Source organism: Stomoxys calcitrans, chromosome 3 (assembly GCF_963082655.1).
Source record: "Stomoxys calcitrans chromosome 3, idStoCalc2.1, whole genome shotgun sequence".
NCBI classification, from domain to species: domain Eukaryota; kingdom Metazoa; phylum Arthropoda; class Insecta; order Diptera; family Muscidae; genus Stomoxys; species Stomoxys calcitrans.
In genome coordinates, this window is record NC_081554.1 from 187,384,055 (window position 1) to 187,404,142 (window position 20,088).

General features: G+C 39.0%; 2 protein-coding genes across 3 annotated transcripts in view; both read left to right on the forward strand.

Moving 5' to 3' along the window:
• Positions 1–1,789: 1,789 nt before the first annotated feature.
• On the forward strand, positions 1,790–10,953 carry LOC106081389 (probable chitinase 10). Its single transcript, XM_013243301.2, has 7 exons — positions 1,790–1,852; positions 1,918–5,712; positions 5,778–5,963; positions 7,173–7,452; positions 7,720–9,087; positions 9,157–9,364; positions 9,423–10,953. The coding sequence occupies exons 1-7, from the start codon at positions 1,814–1,816 to the stop codon at positions 10,804–10,806; spliced, it is 7,260 nt and encodes a 2,419-aa protein (XP_013098755.2). The 5' UTR covers positions 1,790–1,813; the 3' UTR covers positions 10,807–10,953.
• A 1,663-nt stretch (positions 10,954–12,616) lies between these two features.
• The window catches only part of LOC106081392 (transmembrane protein 65), a 110,984-nt gene continuing 103,512 nt past the window's right edge, over positions 12,617–20,088 (forward strand). For both annotated transcript variants that reach the window (XM_013243304.2, XM_013243305.2), the window contains exon 1: positions 12,617–13,549. In XM_013243304.2, the coding sequence (XP_013098758.2) occupies positions 13,123–13,549 (427 nt within the window). In that variant the 5' untranslated portion in view covers positions 12,617–13,122. The remainder of the gene's footprint in view (positions 13,550–20,088) is intronic.

Consider the following 20,088-nt stretch of genomic DNA (forward strand, 5'->3'; position numbering starts at 1 on the left):
TTTTGGGCAACCCAATAGTAGTCTGATATGACTTCCAACAACAAGTACGATCCAAATCGGTTTATAACCTTATATAGCTTCCATATAAACCGATCTGCCGATTTGACCTCTTGATCCCTTACAAGCCGCAATTATTATTTGTTTGTTCGATTTGGCTGAAATTTTGTACGGAATGTTCTGTTCTGACTCCCAACGATCCAAATCAATCTATAACCTGATATAGCTCCCATATAAACCGGTCTCTTGTTTATCCCTGTTCGGTTCCTAGAAGCTTTAGTTTTTGATTTAACCCCCGAAAAAAGACGTTTTCTCGCCGTTTTCTAATGGATGCAGTTTGGCCAAGCCGAGTATTTCGCGGAACAGGAGGGCACTCATACTAGGTCTGAGAAAGCATGACCTAGTTCTGATGATAGGAGTTCTGATTGATCAATGCAACTTCAGGTAAAAGACTTCGCGCTGGACGCAGAGGGAGGCTGACATCTGCAGTGTGTGCAGTGATGAAGTGAAGCTGGAGATGGTCGAGTATCTTTGTGTTACTGCTCTGCAAATTTTAGGATAAAAACGAAGGATAGCCCTCTCGTCATGCTGGATTACTATAGAGGCCTACAATTGCTGACTGGGCGCAACTCTCAGCAACGAGAGCTCCTCTCTGGTTCGTCCAGTTCGTTTAGTTCCCTTGGTTTTAGTTGTGTTGTTGTTATTTGGGCACATTTTTATTTGGTGGTGGCGATCCTCCTCAAGCTTCTGGAGGTGAGCAAAGTCGTTCCCGTCCAAAGGACCGATCGCCGCGGGAACAAGCTTGCCATAGGTTATTTAAAGGCGCCAATAACTAGCCTTGTCATATCGAGCATCATAGGCACTCAGTATTTGTGCAAGAGCCGGTGCCACCTGAGACTCTCCGCTCAATACCGCTGATTGTCCGCAACTGCCGTTGCAGCTACTCCGTATCAAGCTTTCCACTACCTGTAACCTGTGGACGCCCCGGTAGCTCGCATCTAAGCTTATCATGACAGCAATGAACACCACTCGGATCGGACCTCAATGTTCCAGCCTATATCGTGCTGATTCCGTGCCGAGCTTGGTTTTAGTCATGAGTGTTTGTTTTCCCATGCCCCTTATATGTCTATCATTTCTCTGCTCCTGACACAGTAAACCTAAGGTATGCCAGTACAGTGGCTAGCCAAACGAAGTTGCATAGAAATTTTGACAAAATTTTCTAAAGCGAAGAAATTTTAACCCTTAATTTAAATGAAACTCAATTTTAACAAATTTTTCCCTTTGTCTTCTTCTCTGTAATAGTTGGGGACCGTAGGAATTATGTTCATGGCATTCTCTATAGACTTTCCGTTGTTTGTTCTCCAGTTGAATACAAAAACAAAAGCAAAGTTTTTTCACTTCCTAATTTGTCATACCACATTGAGCACTGAAGAGCACACCTATGTTCCTGGTTACGTGTTGGGGTACAAAATGTGTGCTTCCAATACAACAACAACAATTATGAGAGAAATAAACAATCAGTGTTCCAAAAAATTAATATGCATGGAATGTTAGCTTCAAGTTCCTCATATTTTAATACTGCAGGGAATTAATCATAATCGAGAAAGAAGAAGGCATGAATGAAGTAGGGATTAACCAGCAGTTGATGTGGGACATACATTTCTACAGAACCGCAAAAAGTGACACATGATTTATTTTTTTTTTATATGCATTGCAGACTGAGAGGACTGAAGACCAAAGCAGCACAAAAGGGCTTTAGATAAAAGCGAGTGCTTGGGGAGAGAGTGAGTGAGTGTGCAACAAAACTCACTTGGTCATGAGAATGGCGAGGAGTGTAGCAGCAGTGGGCCTGCTGGTAAGTTGAAATGGCTGGGCCTGTGCTTGGTGAGATATTTTAATTATTGGCTATTTATTTTCCAGTTACTTTGCTCTTGCCCCATATGGGCCCACATACGCATTGATGCTCCCGAGGAACACAATGCGCCCAAGTTCAAGCCTGGATTTTTGCGTTCAGCAGTGGAAAGTGTACCCGAAGAGGAGGCTGCTGAGGGTTTGAGTCGCTTTAGTTTGGCCCCCAGTTTTGGAGATGTCTTTTTGCCCCTGCGCAGTGCTGTCGAGAGTGTTCCCACCATTAATGCCCGCTCGGTGGCGGATCTTAGGGAATCAGCCACGCCTTCAAGGCATTTCCTAAGAGACGCTGTGGAATCCTTCCCCGATGAGGAAGATGACTATGTGGAGGAGGAAGAATACTCGGCAAGCATTAGGCAATCCTCTGCCCAAGATGCAATGCCGGAGAAGTTGGTTTTGGATGGACCAGAGCCAGAGCCTGAATTCGAACCCGACATGGATGTGGAAACATTTCAGCAACCAGATGCTTGGTCTGTTTCCGATAAATATGCCGCCTACATAGTGCCCAATCCCTACAATGATGATGTAGAGAGTCTGCCTCAGCCCTATCGTTCCGATTCACCTTACCAGCAATTGGTTGAGGCTTCCGATATAGCCGAACCCGAAAAAGTGAAAGATGTGGCCAAGGTACGTCAGCAACTTTTAGCCTATGGGGCATTATCTTCCTCCGTTCGCTCTCAAGATGTGGATGTAATCGATTATGACGACAGTGATTATGATGATCGCCCCTATGGAGCCTTGGCCCAAATAAAACAATCAAAGCCGCAACGAGATTCCGGCAGCTCTCCTGAGGTCTTGTGCTATGTCACCAATTGGGCCTTCTACCGCAAAGCCGATGGCCAATTTGTGCCCGAATTTCTGAAGAACAAAAACCTCTGCACAAAATTGATCTACTCCTTTGCCTCCTTGGATCCGGATCATTTGAACATAAAGGAATTTGACCCCTGGGTGGATATAGACAATCAAATGTATAGTCGTGTAGTGGCCACTGGCATTCCCGTCCTTATAGCCATGGGAGGTTGGACAGACTCGGCGGGTGACAAGTACTCGCGTCTGGCCTCGGATGACATTAAACGCAGAGTATTTGCCTCGAATCTGGTGGGTTTCTTGAAGCGTCATGGCTTTTCGGGTCTGCATTTGGATTGGAATTATCCCAAATGTTGGCAGAGCGACTGTTCCAAGGGACCAGCTTCCGATAAGCCCAACTTAACCAAATTGCTGCGTGAAATCCGCTCCGAGTTTGACCGTGTGGACAAAAAGCTACGCTTGGGCATTGCCATTTCGGGTTACAAGGAAATTATTACCGAGGCCTATGAGTTCCCAGAGTTGTCGAAAATTGTGGATTACCTGACAGTGATGTCGTACGACTACCATGGCGCCTGGGAGAAGCAAACAGGGCATGTGAGTCCCCTCTATGGCCGCCAGGGGGACAAATATCCGCAATACAACACCGACTATGCCATGCAGCTTCTATTGAAATTGGGCGCCAAGAAGGAGCGCATCATTATGGGCATACCTTTCTATGGTCAAAGTTTCACCCTGGAGCGTGACAGTTCGCAGCTGCAAGGAGAGGGAGTGCCTGCCAGCGGTTCGGGAGAACCTGGAGAATTTACCAAACAGCCCGGCATGTTGGCCTACTATGAGGTGTGTCAGCGCATACGCAAGCAGAAATGGTTGACGGGACGTGATGTGGAGCGCAAATCGGGACCATATGCGATGTTACGCAATCAATGGGTGGGCTATGAGGATCCAGCCTCGGTGGAGGTGAAGGCTCGTTATGCTGTGAGCTCAGGTTTTGGGGGAGTGGCTGCTTGGACTGTGGATTTGGATGATTTCCAGAACCGTTGCTGCTCTGAAGCCTTCCCTCTCTTGATGTCCATCAATAGGGCTTTGGGTCGCATTAAAACAGCACCACCCACACGTTCGGATTGTTCAAGGCCAGCGGTGCCAGTGACTCCAATGCCTCCTGTTATGACCACCATAAGTAGTGATGGTTCGATCTCGGGAGGAGGCGGCATGCATGAACACACTACGACGGCAAGACCGGCATGGCAAGCTCCTACAACCACTACCACCACCACACAAAGAACTTCCACAGTATGGTGGGTACCTCCATCCACGACGACAACAACAACAACTACCACCACCACCACACGTAGACCTACTACCACCACCACCACCACTACAACTACACGTACTCCCATTACCCAAAGACCCACACAAATCACCCAAAAGCCAACCACAATCCCTGCTCCTGCTGTGGTGCGACCCGTTGTGGTGCAAGCCAGTAACTGCAGGCCGGGAGAATTTTATCCTGACCCCTCCAATTGCAACAGCTACTATCAATGCGTAGTGGAGGGTGAGCTCAGACAGCAACATTGTCCTGGAGGCCTTCATTGGAATACCAAAACAAACAACTGTGATTGGCCTTCTGCGACCACGTGTACACCCACCAAGAACAAACCCTCGGCAGCGGTTACCAAACCCACAAGACCACCTGTCTGGGGTAGCACAACATCGATACCGAAACGCACCACCTCTACCATATCCTCATGGACAACAAGAGTGCCCTCGAAGCCCATAGCCACCACACGCAAGCCCAGCTCCTCGCATCGTCCTTCCACCAGTTCCAAATGCAATGAGGGAGAGTATTATACCCATCGCAATTGCGGCCAATATTATATCTGCATCAATGGTGTTCTAGTGCCGAACTCCTGTGGTGGCAATCTACATTGGGATGGCATACGCAAGATCTGCGATTGGCCAGAAAATGTGAAATGCGTTACCACCAAGCGTTATTTGCGAATTATCCAATCCAAATCCAGCCTCGAAGATCCTTGCAATGGTGAGGAGCGTGTGCCCTACCCAGGAGAATGTTCCAAATATTTGTTCTGTCTATGGAATCGTTTGCAAGCGGCCGATTGTGGGCCGGGTTTGCATTTCAATGCTGCCGCCGGTATGTGTGATTGGCCAGCATCGGCCATGTGTTCCAATGATGAAAATGGTCCCAGTGAAGGCAACAACGAGATAAAGCCCGCCAAGCCGAAGCCGGCGCCCACAACAGCGAGACCCACCACCACCACTTCACCACGTCCCACTTATCCCACGGACAAGCCAACTTTGCAGCCTTTGGATGGCTATTACAAGGTGGTCTGCTACTTCACCAACTGGGCTTGGTATCGCAAGGGTGCTGGACGCTATACCCCCGATGACATTAACACTGATCTTTGCACCCACATTGTCTATGGCTTTGCTGTGCTGGACTATTCTGAATTGGTATTGCGCACCCATGATTCTTGGGCTGATATTGACAATAAGTTCTATACCCGTGTCAGTGGTCTTAAGAGCAAGGGAGTCAAGGTCAGCTTGGCTTTGGGTGGCTGGAATGATTCACAGGGCGACAAATACAGTCGCTTGGTTCGCAACCCTGCTGCCAGGGCCAAATTTGTTAAACACGCCTTAGAGTTTATGGAGAAGTATGGTTTTGAGGGTTTGGATTTGGATTGGGAATACCCGGTGTGTTGGCAAACCGAATGCAATAAGGGAGTGCCCGATGAGAAGGAAGGCTTTACCGCCTGGGTAAGAGAGCTTTCGGAGGCTTTCAAACCTAGAGGTTTACTGCTCTCCACCGCTGTTTCACCCAGCAAGAAAATCATTGATGCTGGCTATGATGTGCCTCAGTTGGCCAAATATTTCGATTGGATCGCTGTCATGACCTATGATTTCCATGGTCAATGGGATAAGAAGACAGGACATGTGGCTCCCTTATACCATCATCCCGATGATGAAATTGATTATTTCCATGCGGTAAGTACTAAATGAAATGTAAACTGTGAACTTTTAATAACAAAAAAAAAAAATTGCGTGTGCAGAATTACTCCCTGAATTATTGGATTGAGAAGGGTGCCCCTTCACGTAAAATTATCATGGGTATGCCTTTGTATGGCCAGTCATTTACTTTGGAAAATACTCGCAATAATGGTTTGAATGCTAAAGCTCCGGGACCTGGTAAAGCGGGAGAATTTACCAGAGCTGCTGGCTTCTTGGCCTATTATGAGGTAAGTGTGATTTAACGGTCCGGAAAAATAAGACCTTGACTCAGGGTTCACTAAAAGAAGGTTACGTTACTTGCCGAAATCAGAAAGTTGAAAGGTCCCATGAACTTGAGTATGTCAAAATGTGCCGTTTGAAAATTACTCAAATCGGAAACGGAACGCAAAGAAAGAAAGAGAATACGTTGGCAACCTCAATGGCCAGGATTCACCGATAGAATGAAAAAAGCGAAAACATGAACATCATCTGTTTTAATTTAGCACTATATAGTGCAGTGAATGAAAATTACATCTATACAGTACAACGAAGCTCTGGATAAATTACCAGTACAGACTTAAGCCTAGTACTGAATTCATTCGCAGCGAAAATTCCTATTAAATTATTGCGAAATCCGATGGACTCTTTTCTTCGCCAGAACAAAAGCAAAAGTCAAACAACATGACGCAACAAAGATAACAGCATAGAGACAGAGTTGATTGGTGGCAATTTTGTGAGCAATTATTTGAAGCAAAATTTATACTGACGCAGCGACATGTCGCTGCTATTTTGCTCAGTACCACTCATGACATAATTACCAGGTAGTGTACCGTAAACAGCTGAGTTTAATTTTTTCTCGCGAAGTTCACTATCTGTCAACGAGTTTTGGTGGTGTGTGTGTATTATAGTTAAGAACCATACAAACACAAACAACCAGAAATGGCGCGAACTAGTTACATACATAAAATCAGAGTTGCACTCATCGCTGATTTTGTCAGATAGAACACTCAATATTTTGTTGTTGAGCAACTGCCACTACCTGAAAATGAATATATCTTGGGTCCAAGCAGCTAAAATAAAACACTGCAATTGTCAAAATCTTCATATAGTGAATGTTAACAAATGTCTGTGAAAATGTTTTTCTGTGACAAAATCGCAAATTCATGCATCATTTTTTTCGTTTTATCTTTTTAAATGCGGCTTGAAATATTTCAATTTGCAAACATGTAAGAAAAAAGTAAACAATATCAAGTTTGACAAAATTCAAAAAATTTTATGCCGGCTGATCATTTGGCGTAACCTTGTTAAGTGAATCCAATGGCAAGTACTGTCAAAAAATGTGTGTCGGCTGATTGCTTTCGGTAACCTTATTTAGTGAATTCTGACTTTAACTATAACCTATGAGTATAAGTCTCAGTCTTAAACACCCATTATTTGTCATCCTTGCTTTATTTAAGATTTGTGATCGTGTTAAACATCAAGGCTGGCAAGTTGTCCATGATGAACAGGGACGCATGGGTCCATATGCCTTTAAGGATAATCAATGGGTTTCGTTTGATGATCCTGCTATGATACGCAAAAAGTCTCAATTGGTTAGAGCCATGGACTTGGGAGGTGGTATGGTATGGGCTTTGGATTTGGATGATTTCCGCAATCGCTGTGGTCAGGGTGTTCATCCGTTGTTGACACAAATTCATGATGTATTAAAGGACCCACCCACTGGATATGAACCTACACGTAAGACAGCTTAACTATCACAACCACTGATTATTTGTCATACTATTCGTTCGCCAACTCATCGAAATCAGCTGATTTTATAAGAATCAGCTATTTGCTGATTTAAAAATCGGCTGATTTAATAGGAAAAAACAACTGATTTCGAAATCTGCTAATTTTATAGAAAAACAGCTGATTTCGAAAGTTTGGCGAACGAATCGAGTGACAAAAGTTTAGTGGTTTCCGTAAAATTCATCTTAGTAACCAAATTTCTTTCTCTCTATACAGCTGGCTTAACTCCCGTTAATGAACCGGAATCCTTTGAGGAGGTGCTCAACTCCCAGGAAATTACCTATCCCAGTGAAATCGAAACTGGTCCTGGTGGCCTTCAGGACACGGAAAATGTCATTGATCCCAATGAAGAGGTTGAAGATAATGAGGTGGAGTTGATTAACCCCAATCTTAGCTCGGCTGAGGTCACCTCCACCACAGATGGTGACTACAAGGTGGTTTGTTATTTCACCAATTGGGCCTGGTATCGTCAAGGTGGTGGTAAATTCCTGCCCGAAGACATTGATCCCGAACTTTGCACCCACATAGTTTATGGTTTTGCTGTCTTGAATCGTGATAAACTTACCATACAGCCTCATGACTCTTGGGCTGATTTGGATAACAGGTTCTATGAACGTGTTGCGGCCTATCGTTCCAAAGGCATTAAGGTCACCGTGGCCATAGGTGGTTGGAATGACTCGGCTGGAGATAAATATGCCCGTTTGGTTAGATCAGCTGAGGCTCGAGCTCGTTTCATACGCCATGTCATGGAATTCATAGAGAAATATGGTTTCGATGGCCTGGATTTGGATTGGGAGTATCCTGTATGCTGGCAGGTGGATTGCAAGAAAGGCACTGCCGACGAAAAGGATGGATTTACGGACTTGGTACGAGAGCTTGCCATAGCCTTTAGGCCTAAGGGTCTGCTGTTGTCCTCTGCGGTATCACCAAATCGCAAGGTTATCGATGCCGGCTATGATGTACCCCAATTGACTAAATATTTCGATTGGATTGCTGTAATGGCCTATGATTACCATGGCCAATGGGACAAGAAGACCGGTCATGTGGCTCCCATGTATGAGCATCCCGCCGGTACTGAAGGTTTTAATGCCAACTTCTCTATAAACTATTGGCTGGAAAGTGGAGCTGATCGCAAGAAATTGATTATGGGTATGCCCATGTATGGTCAATCATTTTCCTTGGCTCAGGCAAGCAATCATGAACTGAATGCCGCCACTTATGGCGGTGGAGAGGCGGGAGAAGCTACCAGAGCTCGCGGCTTTTTGGCCTATTATGAGATTTGCAGTTATATACGCAAACGGGGCTGGAATGTAGTAAGAGATCCCCGAGGTCGCATGGGTCCTTATGCCTACATGCGAGATCAGTGGGTGTCATTTGATGATGCTCCCATGATACGCCACAAGTCGGAATATGTCAAAGCCATGGGCTTGGGTGGAGCCATGATATGGGCCTTGGATTTGGATGACTTTAAGAATGATTGCGATTGTGAGTCGTATCCCTTGCTGAAGACCATAAATAGGGTGTTGAGAAACTATCCGGGACCGCATCCCAAATGTATTCTAGAGACCAAGGATAAAACTATGAGTGAGTACACTGAGAATAGATTTTTGAAACAAAACAAACACTAGCAGCTATCTTGTTATTCTGTTTTAGTTGCTGATATTGGTTTGGGTTCTTCGACAGCCTATAAGCCCAAGCCCACTGTTAACACTGTACAGAGTCAACAAGTTATACAGGCAAAGCCTACTCGAACCACTGAGTCACCCATGAAAATGGAATGTTTAGGACGAAATTATGCCCCACATGAAAGAGACTGCAACAAATACTATATCTGTCAATATGGAGAATTCATAGAACAGAAGTAAGTTCCTCAAAATTGCTCCCAAAATACCCCCTATAAATTGTTCAATTCCTTGCAGATGTCCTTCTGGTCTACATTGGAATCAAAACTATTGTGATTGGCCTGTGGCCACAAAATGTTTGGTGCGCGATGATCAGACTACACCAAAACCTGTGATTCATAGACCAAAACCCACCACGCCTCCAACAACCACCACCCCAACACCGCCAAAAGTAACCAAAAAACCGATTTATACCCCCAGTAAAAAGCCCGTTTATCATCCCAAACCTACTTACTCCCCTCCGTTGGGCAGCAATGAGGACTACAAGGTGGTTTGTTACTTCACCAACTGGGCTTGGTATCGTCCCGGACAAGGCAAATATGTGCCCGAAGACATTGATGAGAATCTTTGCACCCACATTGTTTATGGCTTTGCGGTTCTCAATAGTAACTCCTTGACCATTAAGACGCATGATTCCTGGGCTGATATAGACAATAGATTTTATGAAAGAGTGGTAGCCTATAAGAAGAAGGGCATACGTGTAACTGTTGCCATAGGTGGCTGGAATGATTCTTTGGGCAGCAAATATGCTCGAATGGTTTTGGATCCCCAAGCTCGTCGTAAATTTATCGAAAGTGTTATGGCCTTCTGTGAGAAATATGGTTTTGAAGGTCTAGATTTGGATTGGGAATATCCTGTGTGTTGGCAAGTGGACTGCTCCAAGGGCTCGGCAAATGAGAAGGAAGCGTTTGCTTCTCTAGTAAGAGAGTTATCGGAGGCCTTCAAACCCAAAGGCCTGCTGTTGTCGGCTGCAGTTTCACCCAGCAAAATGGTGATAGATGCTGGCTATGATGTACCCAAATTGGCTCGTTATTTTGATTGGATTGCTGTAATGACTTATGACTTCCATGGTCATTGGGATAAACAGACTGGTCATGTGGCTCCCTTATACTATGTGGAAGGTGATAGCAATCCATACTTCAATGGAAACTTTAGCATACACTATTGGTTGGAAAAGGGCACTCCACCCCAGAAGCTAATCATGGGCATGCCTTTATATGGTCAGTCATTCTCTTTGGCCGATCCCAATGCTCGTAGCTTGAATGAGAAGTCTGTGGGGCCAGGCAGAGCTGGTACCTACACCCGGGCTGGTGGATTTTTGGCCTACTATGAAATTTGTGAACAAATCAGTAATGGCGGCTGGACTGTGATACGTGATCCTGAAGGTCGCATTGGACCCTATGCTTACAGTGGCAATCAATGGGTTTCCTATGACGATGTCAACGATATACGCCGCAAATCGCAATTTGTCCGCAAGATGCGTTTAGGTGGCGGCATGGTTTGGGCTTTGGATCTGGATGATTTCCGTGGTCGTTGCGGTTGTGGTAAACATCCCCTACTGCGTACGCTTAATCAAGAGTTGCGTGGCATACCTGGGCAACGAGCAAATGATTGTACTTGAAGTCTCGGTGGGGATAAGCGGGGATAAATTAAATGAGGTTTAATTAGTTAAGTAAAGTGCCAATATACATACATCCATAAATATGTTACTTTCAAACATGGAGTAATACCTACTATAGTTTATAATATAAACTTCGACTAGAAACGATTAAGATTTTTTAAGTAATTAAGAACTTTATTAAGGATTTTATCGACAAAAAAATAAACGAATATTAATATAAAATATGTTTTCCAAATCCTTAAGCAGACATAAAATCTTGAAGTATGTATTGGTAAGAGTTTGTTAAAGGAACTTAAAATGTTTGTATATCCTTAATCAGGAAGTTCTCGTATTGAGATGAACGAACACCCGTGTTTTTTATGCCCGAGAAAATATAGGCGCCCAGACACTCAGCATTAGGATGCGCTTCTTCTCCGATAGGCTTGATGACATCTGCAATTGGTTAAATTACTGCGTATCCTCTATATCACATCCTTTTACGGCGGTATTGAAATCGATAGGTTCAACCACTGCTAATTCTCCATTCTTTCCCTTCCAGAAAGCATTTAGATCCTATCATAAGGGAGCAACTGCCACTACCTGTACATGTCAAAACTTATTATAAAACAATGGTGGCCAGGATTCACTAATAGAAGGTTAGGTCACATGCAAAACACAAAGTGGATAGGCCCCATAAACATCATTAAGGATGTCAAATCTGACGATCGAAAATGTCATCATATAGGAGAAAACGTAAACAAAGAATGAATGTAAAAAGAGAACAAGTTGACATCCTCAATGCCAGGTACTGCCATATATTAAAAAAAAGTATATCGGCTGATCGCTTGGCTTAACCTTATTCAGTGAATCCTGAATGGTGGCCAAGAAAATCCGAACACATTCCATAGAAGTGATACTGAGTTCTGTGAGCAAAATAGTAACGACATGTCGCTGCGCCAATACAAATTTCGCTTCTATTAATATCCAATGTAATCAGAAACTCATGAAATGGGCACCAATCAACTCTGCTTCAATGTTGTTGCCTTAGTTGTTGTTTGGCTAATGTTTGTGTGTTTGGCAAACAAAAGAGTCCACCGGATTTCGCAATAATTTAATAGGCATTTTCTGTGCTAATGAAGTCAGTCAATGTATACTGCCCTTAATGCGTTTTGAGAGTGTTTCGTGGTACTGAGTTCTATGAGTAAAATAGTAGCGACATGTCGCTGCGCCAGCATAAATTTCGTTTCAATTAATTGCAAATATAATTAAATGCTCACCAAAGGGGCACCAATCAACTTTAATGCTGTTGGCTTTGTCTCAAATATAAAAAATGTTGAAGAAGAAAATGTAAATAACCAGCGACATTCCGCTGCGCCAACACAAATTTGCTCACGAACTGGGTCACTGGAAACTCTGTTTCAATGTATTTGTTTTTGTTGTGTGGCTTTGTTTGACTTCTTTGTCTTATGTAGTCCAATAGAATGCAGCATATTTCGCTAAATATTAGTAGACAATTTTCGCATGAATGATGTAAATACTATGCTTAATTCAATAGACATTTTAGCTACGAATGAAGTTAATAATATGCTTTATGTCGTCCAAGGCAACACGTGGGAATTAACTCAGTACCAGGATTCAATAGATACTTTTCTTGCCAATGAATATAATACTGGGCAGCGCATAGTGTCGCTGCGACACAACGCATCATATATTTTACGTTTGTTTTTAACTACCCCCATACACAACTCTCTGATTGTGTTTTGACAAACAGTCGCTGTAGCTGTCAAAGCACAACGGCGTTATTGTGCCTTCAGTCAGCTTTGTGATTTTGGTATGGATGATTTGATTTCATACCCCAAAACCCCAAAAACAGGCAAACGGAAAAAGAAACGAAACGAAATATCAGTACGAATCGGGATATCGGGAAGGATAAAAGGATAAGACGCCTAGAGGAAGTTACTATTACGCTATTACGTTGCTAAACGTTACGTACGTGCCGCTCCCGCTCCCTACTCAAAGAGTAAAATAAGTTGGTTGTTCATAAGTGCAGTGTTACGAATAAGTATAAAACGACGAAAGCAAAAAGAGAATACGAAATACAACAACAACAACACAACAAATCTCAGTGAAATGTGAAAACAATTGTGACGTCATTGAACTTATCAAAACATACATTGCATACAATCAGCAATAATAATAGAAACAAAAACAAAAACAACCATCAAAAATTAGTGCAAACATTAAACTCCATAAGCCAAATTGTTGCTCTAACACCTCATTTAACATAAACACGCGTTGAATCGCTGATAGTTTTTGTTTTTTATAATTAATCCAAATATGCATAAATCCCAAAGAGTGTTGAGCCACTTGGGCCGAACTTTGCTAAGGCAACAACAATTTAACTTGACTGTGCAACAACAACAGCAGCAAAGTCTATTGACATTAGCATGCTGTTCCCCAACATCAGACACTAGCATTGCCATGAGGAATAGCAATAGCCACAATAACCACAACAAGAACCAGAATAATAACAGCCACAGACTTTCTTCATCATCATCTTTGCTGTTGCTGTCATCTTCAAATCCCGCCGCTAAATATTATTCGAAATTTACTGCCGCCCGTGAATCTTTGCCTTTGGGTTCTCATCCCTTGTGCGAAGAACGGGCCTTGGATCTGATATCCAATCTTAAGGAAACTGAGTTGGCCGCCATCAAATTGGCATTGCAAAAATACGAGGCTAAAAAACAAAAGGAAGGCTTTGAGGGTAAGTTTCAAAACAAGAAAAGTTTCAAACAACTTAAAGATCGACCTAAAGATACTGTGATAAATGGCCAAAGCCATTCAAACTGAAAAGGCAACCTAAGAAATCCCTAGAAGACCACCGACCTTATCGATTTCATGCATTGTTGTATCTTCAATTTCCAATGATTGATGTCCACCATACATACATATGTATAAACAAACATACACACACACACACAAAATTTCCTTTTGATGTTTACATTTTCCTTGGTTTTTCCTGGCCTATGTATACATTTGCTTATGACGTGCTGTTTGAAGAAAATAAAAAAAGATGTTTATCTCTGTTGCCCTATTACTTGGAACATCACACAGTGTGGAACAGAAATGTGTATACGCTTATAATTATTCAAATGGCCCCTTGAGTTGGCCTGGGGCCATTGTTGGTATTATACAAAAATTGGTAAAATTTTAAACTGTTCGTAGCACAGTAATTCAAGGATGCTGGTTTAAGGTGTATTTTTCGAAGGACATGAGATTTTTTATACCTATGTCAAAGTTGGTTTTTATCGAATGTTAAGAGATGGCGATGGAAAGTTTTGAGTTATTTTTGTATACAGGTCCTGATAATGCATCTACGGACGAGATAAAAACAGTGATAGGAAGTATTCTAGCTAACAGGCTCAGCGAGAAATACTCAGCTTGTATCGCATAAAAGTGTGAGATGGACGGACATAAAAAGTAATGTTGCCTCCATGAGCAAGAGCAATGTTTACTCCAAACCAAAAGATTTGTATCCTATTTTAATTTAGGCCGTTGCTCATTTGTGTTGCGATAGCGTTAAGTGCCGTTGTAGTGCTGTGCACCTTCCTATATCCATGCCGGTGGTCTGCTGGAAGAAGGGACGAGTTTAAACCGTATAGGATTATCGCTTCAAGTGTTTTTGCGACCGGGATTAAGAGAAAGACAGGACTGTATGACATTTTTGTATGAACTACTCGACCCATTTTCCATACCTCAAGTCTTGCAAGAGTGGAGATAGATAGATGGGGGGTATCTTTCACATATTTGACTCCTAATTCGCCAGAAGTTTGAGCGTTAGCATAGATATTTCCACCAATTTCCATAATCTATGATGGCTTGGTTCTCATTATGGCTTCTGCTACATCTTCGGCTCCGAATCGCAGTGTTTCTTGTTGACTGGATACTTCCTAGCATTTCGTTGAATGCTTCTTTTTTGCTTTGTCACTAAATTAGTGCTCGAAAAATTGTCTACCAAAATGAGTTGAACACCGTTCCTCATCTGGTATCTGATTTCCTTTAAATGTTATCGCTGCTGTTATTGGGGGGGGTCTTATCGGGTATATGGCGACCATCAATTACATGGACCTAATTTTTTATGTCATATTTGTAGTCTACTCCCCACTACCTTTCATTTGAGTCCTATATTGATATTTACGTCCAATATGTCTGTTTGGGACAGTTTTTGAAGTAGGGCGACCCCTTGGTTACTTGAACCCTATCTTTAATACCATATTCATATTCTACTCTCCAATAGCTTTCATTTGATAGCCATATTGTTCCTATCGGTCCACTTTTGATTTTGGGTAGTGTTTTTTTGGTGTAACGGAGGAGGGTCCGCTCCGTTCCAATATCAACAATTTATAAAGCCTATACCTCCTTCCTAACCATATTCGTAATTTACTCCCGAATACCTTTCATTCGAGTGCCATATTGTCATTATCTTTTGGGGTTGTGGCGGATCCCAGATACTTGGAACCAATTTTTGATACAAAATTCGTATTCTACTTCTGGATACATTTGAGTCACACATTGTAACGATTGGTCCACTTTTATTTTTGGGTCGTACTTTTGTGGTAAGGGAAAAGGTCTGCCCCCTTCCGATATCAAAAAATTATATAGCGTATTGCTCCTTCTGGACCACTCCAATCAATCTATGAAAATGTCAAAGAAATCGGTTTAGCCGTTTTTGAGACTTACGGAACAAAAAAATTTACAAACCGACAAACAAAGAAACAAATTAATTTTTATAAATATAGAGATTTTGTCAAAATTTCAGTTTTAAAGGAAATTTTGTCAAAATTTCATATCTATGGGAGATTTTGTCAAGATTTCTTTAGTTTAGTGCATTTTTCTCAAAAATGAAAAATTGTCAAAATTCCAATTTTTTGGGAAATTTTGTCAAAATTTCATTTCTATAGGAAATTTTGTCAAAATTTTATTACTATGGAAATTTTGTCAAAATTTTATTACTATGGAAATTTTTTTTCAAAATTTCCTTTCTAGGGGAAATTTTGTCAAAATTTCATTTCTATAGGAAATTTTGTCAAAATTTCATTTCTATAGGAAATTTTGTCAAAATGTCATTTCTATAGGAAATTTTGTCAAAATTTCATTTCTATAGGAAATTTTGTCAAAATTTCATTTCTATAGGAAATTTTGTCAAAATTTCATTTCTATAGGAAATTTTGTCAAAATTTCATTTCTATAGGAAATTTTGTCAAAATTTCATTTCTATAGGAAATTTTGTCAAAATTTCATTTCTATAGGAAATTTTGTCAAAATTTCATTTCTATAGGAAATTTTGTCAAAATTTCATTTCTATAGGAAATTTTGTCAAAATTGCATTTCTATAGGAAATTTTGTCAAAATTTCATTTCTATAGGAAATTTTGTAAAAATTTCATTTCTATAGGAAATTTTGTCAAAATTTCATTTCTATAGGAAATTTTGTAAAAATTTCATTTCTATAGGAAATTTTGTCAAAATTTCATTTCTATAGGAAATTTTGTCAAAATTTCATTTCTATAGGAAATTTTTGTCAAAATTTCATTTCTATACGAAATTTTGTCAAAATTTCAGTTTTAAAGGAAATTTTGTCAAAATTTCATTGTTAAGGATATTTTTTTTTGCTTTGTTTCACCTTTGAGAGCTATTTGTTTTTGTTGTATTGACGTTGTGTCTCCATGGGTGTTATAATTTTTTAGCAATCTCACATATTTTCAGCCACACACATTTATTTAAGCAATTCCCCTAGTGACCTACCCCCACATAACTTACCTACGACTCTAGGACTAAGACACTATACATTGAACATGTTCTACCCCCCTCTCTCTCACTCTCTTTATAACTAAGTCTCCCTTCCTTTTACTTATTCATTTCATTATTGGCCTAGGTTTAGTGTTACAAGATACATTTCCAACACTTGGCAGAATCAATTTAACCACCCAACCCCTACTCTTCTCTTATGGCACACACACGCGCATATTGCATTTCTTACGATTGCAAAGCCAAGACACGTACGTTTGTTTAATTTATCCCATGTGTATTTTGTTTATTTACATATCCTGCAGTAAATCGTTGTCCTTAGTATTTTTGTTATGCTCTGTGTTTCCTTTATTTTCATTCCTCAATGTGTCAATTTGTTTTCCGTTGTCTTAGGACAGACACCACGAGAATGGGTGATACTCTCTACCGAGCCAGTGGATTGGTCAAGACCACAAGTGGGGGTAGAGAGACAAAAACAACGCTACCACAATAAATCATAGGAGTGTCAGTTGTGGCTGATACCATCAATTTATCAATTAATAGAATTTTCTGTGGGGCATGGGGGGAGAAATAAAATCTCATTTGCTATGTCAGTCGTGGATGGTGGCTTAGTAATTGCACATAAATCTCTTATAAGGGTGGTATTAAGACAGTGCACTGATATGTCTGTGGCATACAAAGGACATGCTATCAACTTCATTTTGGGCATTCCTTTCCCTGCCTGCGACATGCGTACGTGACAGTACTCGTCCACAGCAGTTTTATATAAATTTTCATTTAAAAAATCATTAAAAATTCCCTTAATTACCTTGCCTTGAATTTTAATAAGGCTTTAAGTTCTCAGGACCTTAGACCTATGCAAAGTATATTGTACTGGTCTGTTATCCTTCGGTTGTGTTTCCTGTTGTTACAGCAAACATTTTTGTTTACTACACACAAATCCCACAATTAAATTTGACCTAACAATTACTTGGCACAAACAAAAAAGAAGAGTCTGGTAATAAAAAGTGCCAAGCTAAAACAAAGTCTAAAGGACGTGTCCAGAAGTTGGTATTAAAATAATAAAAGATGAATCAGAGATGCAGGCCTTCTGTTATTAGAGCAGACCAGTGTGCCGCATGCTTTATTTAAAAAGTTCCATATTGATAGCAGAAGGGATGTAACCCAATAGAAATTACTGAAATATATCCCCTAAACAAATTTTTCTCTAAAGACAAGACAAAATTTTCGTACAGAAAATTCTTAAAAAAAATTTTGACAGAACTCCCAAAGAAATGAAATTTTGACAAAATTTCCTAAGAAATTAAATTTTGTCAAAATTTCTTATAGAAATGAAATTTTGACAAAATTTCCTTTACCAAAGAAATTTTGACAAAATTTTTTATACCAAAGAAATTTTTACAAAATTTCCTATACCAAAGAGATTTTGACAAAATTTCCTATAGAAATGAAATTTTGACAAAATTTCCTATAGAAATGAAATTTTGACAACATTTCCTATAGAAATGAAATTTTGACAACATTTCCTATAGAAATGAAATTTTGACAAAATTTCCTATAGAAATGAAATTTTGACAAAATTTCCTATAGAAATGAAATTTTGACAAAATTTCCTATAGAAATGAAGTTTTGACAAAATTTCCTATAGAAATGAAATTTTGACAAAATTTCCTAAGAAATGAAATTTTGACAAAATTTCCTATAGAAATGAAATTTTGACAAAATTTCCTATAGAAATGAAATTTTGACAAAATTTCCTATAGAAATGAAATTTTGACAAAATTTCCTATAGAAATGAAATTTTGACAAAATTTCCTATAGAAATGAAATTTTGACAAAATTTCCTATAGAAATGAAATTTTGACAAAATTTCCTATAGAAATGAAATTTTGACAAAATTTCCTATAGAAATGAAATTTTGACAAAATTTCCTCTAGAAATGAAATTTTGACAAAATTTCCTCTAGAAATGAAATTTTGACAAAATTTCCTATAGAAATGAAATTTTGCCAAAATTTCCTATAGAAATGAAATTTTGACAAAATTTCCTATAGAAATGAAATTTTGACAAAATTTCCTATAGAAATGAAATTTTGACAAAATTTCCTATAGAAATGAAATTTTGACAAAATTTCCTATAGAAATGAAATTTTGACAAAATTTCCTATAGAAATGAAATTTTGACAAAATTTTCTATAGAAATTAAATTTTGACAAAATTTCCTATACCAAACAGATTTTGGTATACCTTTCCTATAGAAATGAAATTTTCACAAAATTTCCTATAGAAATGAAATTTGGATAAAATTTCCTATAGAAATGAAATTTTGACAAAATTTCCTATAGAAAAGAAATTTTGACAAAATATCCTATAGAAATGAAATATTGACAAAATTTCCTATAGAAATGAAATTTTGACAAAATTTCCTATAGAAATGAAATTTTGACAAAATTTCCTATAGAAATGAAATTTTGACAAAATTTCCTATAGAAATCAATTTTGAAAAAATTTCCTACAGAAATGAAATTTTCACAAAATTTCCTATAGAAATGAAATTTGGACAAAATCCCCTTTAAAAATGTAATGTTGACAAAATTTCCTTTAAATTTTAAATTTTGACAAAATTTCCTAAAAAAAAAATTTTAAAAAATTTCCTTTAAAAATGAAATGTTGACAAAATGTCCTTTAAAATTTAAATGTTGGCAAAATTTCCTTTAAAAATTAAATTTTGACAAAATTTCCTATAGAAATGAAATTTTGACAAAATTTCCTATAGAAATGAAATTTTGACAAAATTTCCTATAGAAATGAAATTTTGACAAAATTTCCTATAGAAATGAAATTTTGACAAAATTTCCTCTAGAAATGAAATTTTGACAAAATTTCCTCTAGAAATGAAATTTTGACAAAATTTCCTATAGAAATGAAATTTTGCCAAAATTTCCTATAGAAATGAAATTTTGCCAAAATTTCCTATAGAAATGAAATTTTGACAAAATTTCCTCTAGAAATGAAATTTTGACAAAATTTCCTCTAGAAATGAAATTTTGACAAAATTTCCTCTAGAAATGAAATTTTGACAAAATTTCCTATAGAAATGAAATTTTGACAAAATTTCCTATAGAAATGAAATTTTGACAAAATTTCCTATAGAAATGAAATTTTGACAAAATTTCCTATAGAAATGAAATTTTGACAAAATTTCCTATAGAAATGAAATTTTGACAAAATTTCCTATAGAAATGAAATTTTGACAAAATTTCCTATAGAAATGAAGTTTTGACAAAATTTCCTATAGAAATGAAATTTTGACAAAATTTCCTAAGAAATGAAATTTTGACAAAATTTCCTATAGAAATGAAATTTTGACAAAATTTCCTATAGAAATGAAATTTTGACAAAATTTCCTATAGAAATGAAATTTTGACAAAATTTCCTATAGAAATGAAATTTTGACAAAATTTCCTATAGAAATGAAATTTTGACAAAATTTCCTA